The sequence below is a fragment of the Tetrao urogallus genome (assembly GCF_951394365.1).
Source record: "Tetrao urogallus genome assembly, chromosome: 3".
Lineage (NCBI taxonomy): Eukaryota > Metazoa > Chordata > Aves > Galliformes > Phasianidae > Tetrao > Tetrao urogallus.
In genome coordinates, this window is record NC_136815.1 from 21,489,161 (window position 1) to 21,506,083 (window position 16,923).

The following is a 16,923-nucleotide window of genomic DNA, read 5'->3' on the forward strand; positions in this document are numbered from 1 at the left end:
CGTTTTAAAGTCAGACACATTTAAACACATGTAATTAAAATATTTTGACATTTTGCATTTGTAAATCAAAAACATTCAGAGCCCAGATGTTCTCCAAGAAAAGCTCAATCTTACTGCTCCTTCCTTTTTACCTTTTCTGCCTCAGGAGCCTCTCAACTCTGCTGTGAAAAGGTAGGACTCAGAATCAGGCTGATGAGATCTGGAGTTTACCAAGATCGCACTCTTTCTCCCTCCTCCTTGCTTTTCCGTTCATGCTAACCTCACAGATGAGCTTTTTGCATTTTGGATGAGCAACAAAACCTCCATGCTACATTCATTAGGAATGTCAAAAATAAGTTAAGAATTTATCTAGGTCTTTGCCTGGCAGTAGATTTCCAGTTTGGTAACACATACTGGAAGTGTTTCTTCAGTGTCAGAACTGCTATCCAGGGGCTGTAGTCTCCTTGGAGATGTACTTCATCCTGCATTTAGAACCTCTAAGTCCTATAACATGTAGGGTGGGAGCATGGATAATTTTCTGCTCTTCTCAACACTTTTTTCAAGGCGCATTATGGGATTCTCAACGTTATTCTTGGCTGTGCTGCTATCTCTGCATCATTCCTCCAGCACACTCCTCCGGTATAAAATACATAGATTGCACCTTGATCAATAGGATGCCACACTGGCAGGCGCTGCATAGACAATATGCTACCTTTGGGGTGCCCTCAAAGGGTAGAATTCCTGGTCAAGCCATGGCGTGGGTCTCTACACTTTGTGGGATGACTTAAGTCCCAGCGTGACAAGCTGAGGCCTGCTGGTCTCTCCCCCTCACAAATCTCCAGTGATAATGAAGAATCACACAAACAGAGATAAAGGGAGCAGAGAAATGTTTGAATGAACTCGTGACAAGGAGGTGCTAGACACCAGCTGAACTATGAGCTGAGCTATGAACTGGTTTGAAAGGAGTGAATGCAGGGCACAAGTAAAAGTATAAGGAATGTAATAACTCCCCATGTGAACTCAGACTCTATCAGCTGGCTTGTAGGGGACAAACCGCCCATCGGCAGGAACAGCCCTGCTGCTAACTGCCAGGGTAGAGGCTTTACAGCCCAGCACGGCTCAGGCTCTGAAAGCAGAACCAACAACTGCCCCATGTCAGGTCACAGCCAGCTCCAGCTGCTCCAGAAGGGGCCTGCTGCTGCCAGAACTGAGCCATGAACAATTCTGGGTGTGCCTCTGGGATAGCAGAGTTAAGAAATGGGACGAATTTGCTGCACAACAGGACCTGGGAGAGAGGAGTGAGAAATGAGAGAAAAGCCCTGCAGGCACCCAGGTCAGTGCAGCAGGAGGGCAGGAGGTGCTCCAGGCACAGAGCAGCAGCTCCCTGCATCTCAGGAGAGGCACATGGAGGAGCAGGCCTTCCCCCTGCAGCCTGTGGACACTGCATGAAGCACATCTCCACCTGCAGCCATGGAAGAGCCCACAGTGTAGCAGTGGATGTGGTGTGAAGGAGCAGCAGCCCATGGATACCGCTGCAGGAGCAGCCCTGGGCTGGAACTGGAGCCCATGAAGGGGAGCCTACAGTAAAGTGGGGTGGCTGTGGGAGCTGCCATCTGTGGGACCCATGGGCCCCAGTGTATGGAACCCTGTGGAGAAGTGTTTGGAGATCTGCAGCATGTAGGAATCCTATGCAGCTGGGTGAGGACAGCTTCCCATGGGAGAGACCTGAAATGGAGCAGGGGCTGAGAGTAACCATGAATGATGAAGTAAATGTGTGTAATTGAATTCCTCTGTGAGGAAAAAGTGCACTCACTTAAGTTCTTTGGCACTTGCTGAATGTTGGTGGAGACTGAACAGTAGATGTGAGCAAAGTGAGGTGGTGGGTGTTACATTTCAGCAGTGACAGTAGTGACATGAAAGACAAGCCATGTTCTGGATGGCCATGCACAGCTATCACACCATGAAATGAAGAGTGTTTCAATCAGGTCATTCATGCAAACCAGCCAATGGTGGTGACCATGTTGAAAAATATTATTTTTTACCTGAGAAACATGAAATAGTGTTACTGTACTCTTTGAAGCTGTTGTAGTTTCCATGGAAACAGGAGGCCGTACTTCTGGAATGAGCTACGAATTTCCCTACTTTGTTGAGAAGGGGAGAGAAAGAGCAGCATAGTGGGGTTTGTTACATGCTCGTCTTTCATGCCAAGCATATAAAGGTCTGAGAAGTGTATCTTAAGGCAGAGCACAATAATACATAAATGACACATTCACTCTTCGTAGAATGCTGCGCTGCAGCATTTCTATGCCACCAGTCGGCACCTCAGCAATAATGAACACCAAATTCTCTCTCCTCTCACCTTGAGGAAGCCTGTGAATTGCTGTAATAATTTTAGTTCTCTACACAGAGCTATTGAACCTTACACCCCATCTTGTGCCCAGGAGCTTTGCTTTTCCCCTTTCTGGCCCAGCATAGTTGCTGCCCAGCCCTGTGCAGTGGGTACTGCTGCAGCCATGCTTCTCACAGACCGACTGCTCTCATTTGCAGAACACAGATCCTGAGGAAAGCACCAGGCAGTGTGCTCTGGCACTTCTTGCACAGGTCTTCAAGTCTCACCTGTTTGCGCTTGTATTGAATCCCGTACCTTGTGTTGAATCCTGTACCTTGGACCAGCTAAAGACCCGCTTCCTGAGAAAGACTCATCCAAAGACTGAGAAGTGGAGGCACCAGCGCTGGTCTTGGCAGCCTGGTTCTGCCCATCACCAAGTCATTAGCACTATTAACTTCTGCTCTACAATGAAGTCTGCTCCAGATCTTTTTGTCAGATTGAATTTCTACCAACCAAACCCCCTTCCAGTCCTTGAGGTGCACTTTCTGCTTCTCTTAGATCTGCATCTAGGCAGTTTTGTAAGAGCCTCAAAAATCACAGGCGTCAGACATGACAGAATCCATTCAGTCAGTGGATGTGGTATTGGGATTGCTCTCCCACTTCTTTTCACCGCACAGATGCGAACATCCCAGGATTTATGCTTGACCTTTTGCCATGATGACACAGGGGAAGGTCATGGTTACAGCTTGCTTTGTCCTTTGGCCCCCATTATCTACAATAGACATAGCATTAAACTGACTGATATGGACGAATACAATCTATCCATAGTCTGCAGCCAATTCTGAAGCACGAAATACAGCATATTAGGATGAGACTGTAGCTGTGGGATAAATAGGTTGTTACATTGGCAGCAGTGCCTTACTGCTTGCCAGATTGCTTAAACAAAGGAAATGTAAGTGACAGTTTTCAATACCGCGTTGGGTTTGCGGTCATAGGGGTCGCAAAGCTTTTATCGATGGGAGAGGCAGACCTTCCAAGAAAAGCTAATGTACATCAAAGTGTATTTACTTCCTCTTAGCTCCATTAGTTAGATTAGTTAATTTTTAATTTATGACTTCATTCGTGTATTGGCTCAATACTGGGAATTTGGCCAAATTTAATTTCTCTTTCTTTCTCTATGTGATTATGTGTTTCTCCCCTTCTTGTAAAGGCCTACATCTTCATTTTTATTAATGCAGAATAATAGATGTTCCCCCCTCATTTTACTTATCAGCCATGTTCTTATTGCATAGCTCTTAGGATTACTTTCCCTTCTACCTAGCAGAAGACATGACTATTGTGCCTTTCAATATCAACCCCCATGCAGTGACAGAGCATCTTCCTCCACCCTACTGGAACCAGCACTGTCTTCTAATACAGTCAGGAAGAACTAAAACACCACAGATTCCATGATTGCATCTCATTGCTGCCCGTAACTTACAAGCAAACACTTCCTAGTTTCATCTTTTCTGTTACTCAGGTTCCAAAGGTTATTGCTTGGAGCCTGTTCAGACTTTCGCTGGTGTGCTTTCTTAATTTGTACATTAAAATGTATGCACAGAGCTTTAAAAAGCCATCAGCAGCTTTAAAGCAACTAAATAACATCTCCATCGTTACTTCGATATTTGCCGTTCTCTTGAGCAAACTCAAGGGCATGCCACACAATTTTCAGTAGCATTCATCACAGCGAGAGGTTTCAGTTAATGAATCTCTTGCTTGTATCAGGAAACGCATCTAGGAAAACCAGATTGAAAGCTACAGAAGATGAGCCACCAATATTGGCTATACATGTACATGGCTGAGATACTTGGGACTCTTCAGCCTGGAGAAAAGAAGGCTGAGAGGGGATCTCATAACTGTTTGTACACATCTAAAGTGCAGGAGACAAGTTGATGGGTGGGTGAACTTTTTCAGTGATGTGCAGTAATAGGACAAGGGTCAGTGGGCACAAACTGGATGCTTCCCTGCTGTAGAGAACTGTTGTAGCAGGGATTTGGGCTGAGTGATTTCCAGAGGTCCCCTCCAATCCCTGCAGTTCTGTGACGTGGGCAAGACTGAAGCTCTCTAGTACTGTGTGTTTTATGTTGTCTCTTATAAACAGAGACAGACAAAACTGCTAATGTTCTTTTAATTAGAGTAACCAAAGATACCCCTGGCTTGTCTTCATCACACTCCTCCAAATGACTAAAATGCCCTCTTAGGATCCCTCAAGCCAGAACTAAGGTTGAAAAAATATGCCTGATATTTCATCTTCCACTCTGTATAGCAAAAGACATTGTAAATAACAATATAATTCTGCCAAAATATCTTTATTTGGCAACTCATCCCCAAGTGCACTATAATTTCAAAACGTCTCACATTCGCACAGCTTTATCTTTGCATTTTTGCAAGGATACTTTCATAGGTTATCAGTGTCTTTCTGCTAGAGCCCAGATGATGCACACTGACTTGGGATGTTAGATGTTATGCTCAGCCTGAGCTTTAGAGTAGTAAAGCTCACATCATATTCCCAGTTTGTGAACAGGTGAATGAACATTTGGATGATATTAGGTGTGGAGCACATGCCTTATGGCAGTAGCTAAGGGAACTGGGATTGTCCAGTTTGGAGAAGAGGAGGCTCAGGGGAGAACTTATTTCTCTCTACAACTGCCTGAAAGGAGGTTGTGGCAAGGTGGGGGTCGGCCTCTTCTCACACCACGTAACTAGCAACGGGACTACAGGGAATGGCCTCAAGCTGCACTGGGGGAAGTTCAGGTTGGATAACAGGAAAAATTTCTTCTTTGAAAGAGTGGTCGGGTGGCGGAACGGGCTGCCCAGGGAGGTGGTGGAATCACTGTCCCTGGAGGTGTTCAAGAAACATTCAGATGTTGTACTGAGAGACGTGGCTAAGAGGGGAATATTGGTGGTAGGTGGTTTGTTGGACTGGATGATTTTGGAGATCTTTTCCAACCTTGGTGCTTCAAAGTTTCTATGAATGATTAAATCAGTTCTGAAGTTGAAAGTGCTCTGAATTATGTCAATCTAGTTACTACACTTATCCACTGATTTGCTTCAACATATTGTTACATCCTGCATTTTTGTTGTTGCACGCATCTAATGTTGTTTTCTTCCTGTCTGAGGAGTTTAATGCCTTCCTCACACCGTATCACATTTTCAGTGCAGCAGCAACAGACTGTGCCAGAGACAAGGTGTGATGCTCTCTGGAGTGGTTAGCAGTACACCAAGTCCTGTGTGGGAACACCTGCTCCAATAAGGTGTTATCAGCAGCACAGAATGATGAGTCCCAGCAGCCTACTAGCACAAAATCAAGATCGTTAGTGATAGAATTACTAACGTTAAGTTGATATTGTGCTTCTTGACCAATGTTTCAAGCTGGCAGTGAACAGATAAAAACTATTTTCTGGTGCAATGCACACTATTTCTGATGCACGTCACTTCTAGTTTCCCATAGCTAGTATTCAGATGACGTTATTGTGAAAATCCAGAATAGCAACTACAGGACATGCAAACAACAGCTCCCACTGTCACAGATGCACTTGACTCTGGAAGCCTTCAGCCATTCATCTCTGCCACAGCCTAGAAAGTATTTTTATATTCAAGACAGGGCAATCTTCAGTGTTTTAAAACCCCTAAAAATCACTACATTTGCTATTCTGCATGCCTACTAAGAACTCTTAGCTAAAGAAGCACTCCTAAAATACTGTAAATTTGTTACGTTAGCAGGCTGCACAACTGGAATGACTTTGAGCAGCACCTCTTCAATCTATGATCATAAAATAGAACGGTATTGATTTTCCAGCTCCATTCTACCAAGTGCAGAACATCCTGAGCCCACGCCAGAAGAGCACTTAAATACATTCTTATTCATGTTCAGCTGAAGCCAAGGTCTGAGATCCTTAGCCTTGTCCCTTTCATAGCACAGAAGATAAAGGTTGTGATGAGAGATGGATGTTAGACACCAGCATCAGTGTGGAGATCATTGCCATTCGGTCTGCTTCCAAAATATCCCTATACAGGCAGTGGCATGGGGACACATTGCCAATGCTGGCTGACAGCCTGCTATTACTGACTTTTCCAGCTCACTTACCAGAGCAGCACAACTGCCCAACATCACTGCCTACATATTGCCCTTGTATACATGAATGGCAGCAATCTCTAGAATCACAGAATCATAGAATGGCCCGGGTTGAAAAGGACCACAATGATCATGCAGTTTCAACCCCCTGCTATGTGCAGGATCACCAACCACCAGACCAGGCTGCCCAGAGCCACATCCAGCCTGGCCTTGAATGCCTCCAGGGATGGGGCATCCACAACCTCCTTGGGCAACCTGTTCCAGTGCTTCACCAGCCTATGAGTGAAAAACTTCCTCCTAATATCTAACCTAAACCTCCCCTGTCTCAGTTTGAAGCTGTTCCTCTTGTCCTGTCACTGTTCACCCTCATAAACAGACTTACCCCTCCTGTTTATACACTCCTTTCAAGTACTGGAAGGCCACAACGAGGTCCCCTCAGAGCCTTCTCTTCTCCAAGCTGAACAATCCCAGTTCGCTCAAACTTCTATCATAGGAAAAAAATATCTGAAAATTTTTCAAAGATCTTGAGATGCTCTAATTTTCCAGTCAGGCTAAACACCAGCATCGCCAAGGCAAAATCAGAGCAAAACAGTTCAACAGTCAAATGAAACACCACTGATAGCACAGCACTGTTTCTTGCAATAGCTGACTCGAAGTGGTCATTATAGCTGCAAAAAATCATTTTTGCCAATAAGATTTTGATGTTGGGATACTTCAAGCCTATGTCAGTCCAATGAGATCACCATGCCTTTCACACCTGCCCTTATGAGAAGGAACTAATAGAGTGAACCAAGAATAAAGAAAAGAGACTTTTGCATGATCTCTGATACACCTCAGCTGACAAGACATAGATTATGGTGATGTACGGAGCGTTAACTATCTCAAGCAGCCCTTCCTTTCCTAGACAAGCACACAGTGACAGCAGTTGGCACCAGTAAAAGCACAGTTGGGATCCCCTCAGGATTTGTTGTCTGCAGATCAAGCGAGAAAGGCAAGGGCTGGGATGAAAGGAACGTGAACTACATGGGCTGAAACCTTCTGAGTGTTTCTTAGTTTTTAAGGCAACAAAGTTTACGGAGATACTTAAAGCGTATAGATGCAACAAGGACATTGAACATCACTGTTCCATAGCAGGCAACAAACTAAATAAAGCTGGAAAAAGAATTCCAGCTTTAAATAGGGCAGCTTTATATCTGGATGACTTAACACTTGCAGTTGATCCAGAATGCAGCCTGCAGCTCTTCATAAACCCCAGTAAGACTTTTGGAATCATCTTTTCCACCCTCATAAAGATGCTGGTTCGCTTTTAGGATTTGCAGATCGTCAGTCAGAAGGGGCCATCAAATTGATCGCATATATGATTACACCTTACTGACATCAGGACTGGATTTGAGGCAGATTTAAACTTCCAGCAATGGCATCTCCTTGCAAAAACACCTTCTGCAGCCATTGCAGGCAACCAACTACAGAGATATATCAAGTGTAACTTCTGCATATGTGGGTGGGTGAAAATGCAAGGTTACCTGTACCTTCATACTGCCTTCAGAGACTTCTGAAAGCAGAAGCAAAGCCTGTGCATCTCTTTGGACACATACCCAGCCTTCTGATTAGCTGACTAATAATATATGAAAGTATGCTTAAATTACGTATTCTGGTGTCATCCCATAGCTGTTATCGCAAGCCTCCCTTCACAGGACAATCCCACGGCGAGGAACCACGAATTAGGCAGTTTCCAAGGAGATACAACTCAGTTACAACACAACAGTACTAGAAGTATTTCTATAAAGTTTGAAATGTTTTTAATATGTACATTCTTAGTAAATATCAAAGTAGTGCTTTTCTCTTGCACTTTTTCTTTAGACTTCTAAAAGGGCATCAGAAATACAGTTTTCATCCCCCTCCAAATCAATGCACAGGTTGTTACCTCCGTAACAAGCACATATGAATTCTGTACATCTTCCCCTCCCCACAAAAGAAAAATATGCCATGACTATCCAATTACACATCATCACAACAAGTTTAAATTACGCATACAAATAATTCTGGAGTACTTAAAAAAACCCAACATACCGGATTTATGAAACCATTCCATGCATTCAACACCAAAAAAGAAAAAAAAAAAAAAAAAAAAAAAGACTTGTTTCTTTAAATGGTGTTTTTCTATCCCAGTACCAAAGTCTGGATTCAGTATAACCATTGCTTGAGTCATAGGAACATGACAATACATAGATAACCAAGTTTCTATTCATTGACAATATGCTGTACTGTTACTACTTCTTCGGTGAATGCCAAACAAAGCAAGGTTCGCTTTCTAAGACATTGAAACTGCACATTAAGAAAACAGTAAGAGGTGCTGCTAAACAGGTAACAACATCTTGAAAGGAAGGCTACGTATTCATACGATCCTGTTCGGGAGCAGCAGTTTATCAACAGGGTTCCTACCTCGTTTGCTAGTTTCTTTTTACCAGACACGCTTTTCGAGAGCTAGAGTGAATTAACCCAACTGCAAACCAAAACCACCAAAAGCACCAGCTGTACCCTGAAGAGACAAAAAACAAGATGTACGCAGTGACTCTTCCTTGGGACAGTCTGTCTGTGTTATCTCTGAGAGCAGCCCATCGCACAACATACAGTCTGGAAAGAAACATTTTGAAAATACATTACAAACCTGAATTCAAAGGATGTTCTTTTGCCAAGAAAACATAAAGTATTATATACACACATACATCTCTGCATGATTTTGTAATATCCAATTTGTGTGTCTGCTTTCAGATACTCCTTGAAAACTGTACTTCAGCTCTCAATTTAGCTTATGCGAGTCCTGCCTGACAGGTATCAGCATCAGGCATCATTCCCTCCCAGCAAATTAACGAGTACTGTTAATATGCTGAATTTATTTTGACAAGTGGGTTTTAGAGGTCACACATTCCTGATACACAGGCATCAATTCCTGTGCAAATTAGTATGATTTATTAGCAAAGTTGTCCATTAGCAAGGTGCATTTTCAGTACAAGTAAAACCATCTTGCATCATTAACTAATCATGTCTAGCAGTTGTGCTGAATTGCAGCTCAGTACAGCAAGACAGTGAGAGTTTGTTGACCAGTACCATGTGTCACAGCTGATAGCAATTCTGCTCACGGTACAAAACCAGAAGTCAATCATTTCGAAACATCTTGGCTCTTTTGCTGAAAGTCACCAGGGGATGCCAATCACCACCCGCATCCAACAGGTTGTTGTAAAGGCTATTTACAGTGTACATGACTTAGCATGCACCTTACAGACACAAACACATCGTCTGTTTGATACCATGTAGTTACACAGTGCCTGAAAATGACAACACATCTTAAACACCATTTCAATTAACAGTTTCAAGCAGGAAATGCTCTTTATTTTTTGTAACTGCTATACTTGAGTTAATGTTTTTCTTTTATTTTTTATAAAAACACAAACTCCTGTTCAGAAGTCTAGACATATCCTACACACTACAGGTTAAGGCAGTAAAAAAAAAAAAAAAAAGTGTTCCTGATAACTGGTCTTGACAATGTCAATTAAAGCTGTCTGAAGCCACTCCAGTTCTCCAACAGATCACCGAAATCCCAATTTCACTTGTCGAGTGAAAGAAGTTCACCTTATTTTGAGTTTTAGCATTAGAGAACAAAACAGAGTTGAGTATAGTAAATGAATAAGTTCTAAGGGAAGAGAACATTTGATTTTAATTCCTTGTGTGATTTTAAGAGTTAAAAGTGTTACAATTTTGGATGGGAATTTGAATCAACCAAGAACTACAGCGAATGAAGCAGAGAAACTGATTTTTATGCACATGACTGCATTCTTAAAATATATATTGTTATCTTCAACAATTCAAGTAAGGTAATAGACATTATCAAAAATAACTTCATGGACCATACTTACGTTTCAAATCACATTCTTAAACTTTTAACCCAAAGTAGTTTTATTGTGTTAACTTCATACACAAACCACGAAGGTCCGACTCGTACAAATGGTTACGATTTGCACTTGTGATTCCTGTAATAGCTAGCAGACTTGCTAACCAACTTACTGTAAGGATATGGCAGATTACATATTAAATCAAAGCACTTTGATTTAGGCATGAAACAAATTCTAATTGTCGACATTCTGTGCTTCTACTGCATCACCCACAAGAGAGGCAAGAAACACCCACTATTGTACAGACAAATATTTTTACAGAAAACCCTTCCTTGAAATTAACCTTTTATCCGCAGCAGTAGATGAGAATATAATCTGTTGTAAACAGGGCACTGTGTTGTAAAACCAGTTTTTTTTTTTTAATTAAGATCTCTCTCCAAAAGTTGGAAAAGCAGACTCTTCAGAATGTCTTTCAAATGTAGCATGTTCTGTTTCCTATATTATAAAGTTACTTTCGTTTGATTCCTTTTTGAAGATGTTTGTGTTCACAGCAGTTCTGTTTTTAAAAATTGTTTGAAACTTATATAAAATTCTGTACATGTTCACAAATTATTGCATAAACAGCATAATCTTCATGACAGTATTCAGCAACGCATGTCCATCTCAGGAAGTTCACGTTTCCCTCCTTGCTTTTTTCTTCTTTTTAACTTGTTTGGGGGATTCCCAGCTTTCTTCAGACTTTGCTGGAAAATAAAACATAACTACAGAGTCACAACTGAGAAAATTTAGATAGACTTTCAGAATACTAAAGTTTACATCCTATGTTACAATACAGCTATTCTTCAACAGACATGATTTTTGAAGGAGACTACCATTTTCTGTTGTACTGAATAGGCTAATTTGAAGTGTCTGTAAAACAAACAAAGTCTGCTAACTCCAACCTATTTTTATTATTATTATTTTTTTTTTTACACCACAAGTAATAAAATGAATGATTTTCTCTAATGTAACCCTTCCAGTAAGATGGGACACGACAAGCCATTATTATTATTATTATTATTTTTGTTAACTAGAAATAAGGTAAGTGTACACAAAATTAATTGTTCACTTTCATAAGATTTTAACCACTAAGTGACTCCCTTCCTTGGAAGTATTCAAGACCAGGCAGGATGGGGCCTAGGGCAGCCTGACCAAGTTCAGGGGAGATTCAGGCTGGACATTAGGAAGTATTACTTTTCAGAAAGGGTGGTCAGGCACTGGAATGGGCTGCCCAGGGAGGCGGTGGAGTCACTGAGCCTGGGGGTGTTCAAGGAAAGGCTGGATGTTGTGCTGAGGGACATGGTTTAGTGGGAGCTATTGGGAATAGGTGAACGGTTGGACTGGATGATCTTTTAGGTCTTTTCCAACCTTGGTGATTCTATGATTCTAAGTTGGTGGCAGCTCTGCTCATGGCAAAGGGGTTGGAATTAGAATTAGGGCTTTGAAGGCCTTCCAACCCAAGCTAATCGATGATGATCCCATAACACAAGTCAAAAGATTAGTTTTTAAAATAATGAACTACATTAAGCTGTGGTTACATGGTATCCAGGATCAAGTAAAGCAGCAGTACAATTTTACTAAAATAGATAGCTTCAGAACACACTGGCTGCCAGAAGTAGTAAGTCAGGTGAGATATTGCATCTGTAGAACAGAAGATATTTTCCTGAAATGCTAAGGCCAGAATTAGCCACAAAAGCCCTCCTATTTCAGAACCAGAGCAAAAAGCAGATAACTGACATATAGGTTGCTTAGTCACAGCACAGAACTCCGGTCCTGATGGTGAGCAGTAGAGCCAAATGTCTGTCAAGGATCAGACAAGGCCAACAAATGTTTTCAGTCATTCAAGCACACTTGAAGCTTGTTTTTCTTCATGGTGAAAAGACATTTGCCAAACTACTTAAACGAAAGCTATGATATCACAAGATCTATACGTAAATATGTATATCTATCTGATGTGCTACTCTACACCCAAACCTCATGGCAAAGCACTGACTATACACATTCTATGGAAAAAAACCCACAAAGAAAATACAAAAAGCCACACCCTAAATCCAGCCCAAGGGAGTGTACTGACATACTTACTCTGGGGAGGAGGCACACTGTTTTGCTTAATACTGGGACTAGAAACATCTGTCTCTTGCAGCATCTGTGGCACTTGGGAAGCAATCTTGACAGAATCACTCTCTGATACAATTACAGATGGCTCAGAAACAGCAAGAGAAGGAGCCTCCTCAGGCTATTGCAAAAAAGAAAACATTTTCCCAAAAGTTTACCATGTCATACATCAGTAAGGTATTCTTATACATTCTTATACTACTTAGCAGCTGCTGGGAAGATGTCACTGAGAAACTAAACCAGTATTAAAAACCCTTAACATTCAAATCAAGGCTCCAACACTGACTGCCATCTAGTGCCAAAACTTTTAGTTGCATACAAGCAAAGCCATACAAACTAATTCCTCTTAAAAAAAAAAAAAAAAAAAACAACAACAAAAAAAACCAGGTGAGGCTGGATCAGGCCCTGGCAACCTGATGTCCCTGTTCATTGCAGGGGAGTTGGACTAGATGGCCTTCAGAGGTCCCTTCCAACTCTAAGGATTATATGATCCTATGATTCTTTGAGTTGTACCTTCTGATAATATATACCAGAGGTTTTCCTTAGCATGTGCAGCCTAATGTATAATAAAGGAATGTATATGTGGAAAAATATTACCAGATAAAAAAAAAATCATAAAGAAACAAGTACTCCATGTCTTCCTGTTTCTGGTCTTCACTAGGATATTTTGAGTAGCTACTTTCTGTACTCTAATAATGGTGTTATTTCCCTTGGATTTGGTTCTCATGTTCTTTTCCTCGCGTTTGCTTCTTAGCTTACAGAACTTCTGCTCAAGAATGGATCACCTTTGTCAGAAACTTAGGTCATCCATTTCAGTCATCAGTTAGAGACTACTTCTAAAACTTTTTGTCCAGGGAAGTCAAACATCATCAGAAAACCACTTAGCACAAGCAAAATAGCAGGAAAGCCAAATTTGACGTCAAAGGGGCTGGAAAACAGCTGACAGGTCATCAACAGGATTGCTTAAGTCTAAAAACAGCCAGTACACAGACCCAGCTTACAACAGAGCTGATGCTGTTTAACCATTAAGTTGGAACTAATTTTAACCACTAAATAACAAGGTAGTCTGCTGAAAGTGAGCTGATGTTGGAGAACGGTTAAAGAACTTGTATTCTGTGTGTATGTTTAAACTGCAAGCTGAAGCAAATGGTCAATCTGAGAACTGGTTTAATGACAACTCAGAATAGAGTAAGTTGCTAATTCTTCATTCTGTGTGCAAAGAAGCCATAAAGTATGCTAAGATTATAGTCTTGTGCTCTTACCTATTTATTCTCAGGTTTCCAGACTTCAAAGTTTTAACCATTTATTCAAACAAATGAAAAGAATTCAACTTTGAAAGTCAAGAAAATGACTGCTTTTAGCAAATATTGTTTTTCAGAGTGGGTCCCTTTTATGAAAACTCGTAACTGACCTGAACCTAATGAACTTCAACCTTCCAATCACCTTCATATTAATAGATGTAATTCAAAGTATTCAGTATTCTTACAGTAACACCACCATACACAAATTAATGTTTCGATACATTTTACATGTTTCAAAAATCAAATCATACAATTTTGTATTCATACCTTAGCTGGTTCACTAGTACTTATGGTCTTCAGAGAAAAAGCTATTTCCTGCTGTGGTTTAGCTTTTGAGGTATCCTCTTGAAATTCCTCTCCAGCTTCTCTGTCCAGTTCTTCAGTGTCCTACCAAGCGGGAGGGTGAGGGGAAAGGGAAGCCTTTTAATATTTGGTATTTAACTAGAATTCTTGATAGGAATTGTCTTATCACAACAATTGTAAGACATAATCTCAGACTAAAAACATGACAATCACAAGAAGCAAGTCCAAAGTAAGTGTGACTGAAGTAATGCCTCCCCCCCTCCAATTTACCTACCCAGCCAGATGCAACTGAGAATTTCGTTTTTTGTGAAGAAGCTGTTATGAATGGCTGCCACCACAGGCAGAAAAGCAGGATCTATTTTCACCGTGATTTGACAAAAGATTTTTCCTACTTGAAAAATACTTGTTTTCAGCTATTCAAACACACTTCAATTGCCAACTGCAATCTGCTTTTGGTAGCCATCTAATTCAGATATGATTTCCATAGCTTACCTGCACTTCTGCAGTTAAGTATCAATATCTTTAATATTTCATGTAAATTACAACAGTATTTCTGGAAACCACTATATTCTAGAGGAACTGCACTTCAAGAACACCTACAAGAGAACTTACATTTCCCTTGTTCCCCTAGCTAGCCATGCACAGGAGGTCAGCTGTCTTTCAAAAGGCAGGAAGGGAGCGCTTCCATGCAGAGTGCCTGCTAAAAGCCTCTCTACAGTACAGAACTCTGATTTATCAAAAACAATTTGAGGTTCTTTCTATGTGTTCCAAGTTTTCCATAAATCCAGCAGAACTACAATGTATTTACCAGTCAATTCAGAGTATCAATCAAATTAAAGGAAATACTGACAAATTAATCTCTCAGGCATTTACCTCTTAACTTGCAGAAGAGCAGTAGACTACACAATAAATAAATTTTCTCTCTCTCTCTCTGATTCTGTGAATTCCTCACAAACTGATCTTATTCCATTTACCTGTGAAGGAGAGTTAGCTTCTTCACCATGCTTCTTCTTTTTCTTCTTCTTTTTCTTGGACTTCCCACTTGTAGAACTCTGAAGAACTGGCTCTGCTTTTTCTCTTTCATTACTTAAAGCCTTCAACATGGAAATAAGATATTTAATACCCTTTCTATATGCTATACATAAATTACTAGCTACAAGGTCTATAACTGCCTATAAAAGTGGAAGTGAACACAATCTTATCTGTTCATTTTGGGAAGACCACATTCTTTATACACTCTCTAAAAGCAGAAGTACAGCAGCTGGGAATGAAAAATGCAGCAGAGAACAATGGACCGGTGGCACAGAAATGCTGCTTTTCTCAACATTTTTTTTGGTGTGTGAAGTATTTATGAGGAGGGATCCAAACCCTTGATTAGTACACAATGAAAGGTAATACCTTACATTATGGTGAGACAGCAAGATTTGATGCGGAGCTAATTGGTTTCTGTTTTACACATTAGCAACATCCATCTTTACATATTAACAAAATTACAATGCTCTTATCAGTGTAGAGGAGATGAGAGATTACCCTTATCACCACCTTTATTAAGTTACTTTAAGAAATAGCAGTGGTAAGGGCAAAGTCTTGGTGCTAAGGAGAAAATATCACCTTTTACCTTCTGAACATCAGATAATGCCTCTTCAGGCTGTGGAACAGAAGCAACTTTTTCTTCATCGACCCAGTTTCCCCATTCTTCTGCTGGTGCATTCCAATCAGAGCTAGGGTCAGCAGAAGAAAGTCCATCTACAAAGATTGAGAAGATTCTGAGGAATGTTTTCATCCTTTAGAGGTGCTCTTTGAGACTTAAAAAATAATTAAAAAAAAATACTATGCAGAGAACTCTCCCTGATACCAAGATATAAGGAGGCATTTCCCTGAATTTCTGAAAAATTTAAGTATTTTAATAATAAGATGTAGACTCTGACAAGTAGTGAGTCAGTTCTGAGTGTTTTACAGAGCAATAGGATTACAAACTAGACATAGCAACAGCTATCTAGATGCAGTTGCTTCAGAATACTCATACAGACAATGTAAAGAAGGACAAATTTAAGAGAAGTTCTTTATCTCAATTTTTCCTACTTTGTGAAGAAATTGGGATGAACTGTGAATAACACTGATGTTTAGAAATAATTTTTTAAAAGCAATTTATCTAAAAAGGTCTGACTGAGTAAATGTAACGCTTAATAAGCTTTGTCTAAGAAACTAATGGTGGGGCAATAAAGAAAAAAATACAGTCTTTTTAATAAAATATAAAAATCCAGTTTTTGCACATGCAGCTAACTTCCTTGTATTGAACCTGATACACCAGCAAGGTACATCTATCTATATATAACTGAGAGCTGAAGTGCACTAATAGGAATGGGGAAGTAATTAAAGTTCAATTACTTGGTATCTATCAATAAACTACTTGATAAGAAGAATGTACAGCCATAAACATTCCATGCCCAGAAATATGAATAAATTACACTCCTGTGATGTAAAACTGATCACTTCCAAATGATTAATTGAAATGTGCTTCCCTCATCCACGAACCAGACAGAGAACAAGTTTTTGTATGATTTGGTACCTGGCAAAACTGGTGGAATCAAAGACTGCAACAATTCATTTTACTTCTGAAGTCATTTAACAAGGCACTGTTTTCTGAGAGAAGGTAACATGCAAGGCAGCTTTGGTCAGTTTGTTGACCAAGTTTTTAAGTCAGTGAGGTCAGCAGGCATTGTTTTTCTTGAAAAAGCATTCTTATATTTTACTGAATAAAAATATCAATTACAAGGCAATTCAAGAAGTAAACACCACAAAACTTTCCTCATGGGTGTGGTTTCAGTAATACGTATTTATGTAAGACTAACT

General features: G+C 40.5%; 1 protein-coding gene across 1 annotated transcript in view; it reads right to left on the reverse strand.

Moving 5' to 3' along the window:
- Nucleotides 1-10,984: 10,984 nt before the first annotated feature.
- Nucleotides 10,985-16,923, reverse strand: part of MTDH (metadherin) — a gene marked incomplete at both ends in the record, with an annotated part of 29,018 nt that continues 23,079 nt past the window's right edge. The window contains 5 exons of the mRNA XM_079533406.1: nt 10,985-11,055; nt 12,434-12,587; nt 14,035-14,154; nt 15,045-15,164; nt 15,689-15,816. Coding sequence (XP_079389532.1) covers nt 10,985-11,055; nt 12,434-12,587; nt 14,035-14,154; nt 15,045-15,164; nt 15,689-15,816 — 593 coding nt within the window. The remainder of the gene's footprint in view (nt 11,056-12,433; nt 12,588-14,034; nt 14,155-15,044; nt 15,165-15,688; nt 15,817-16,923) is intronic.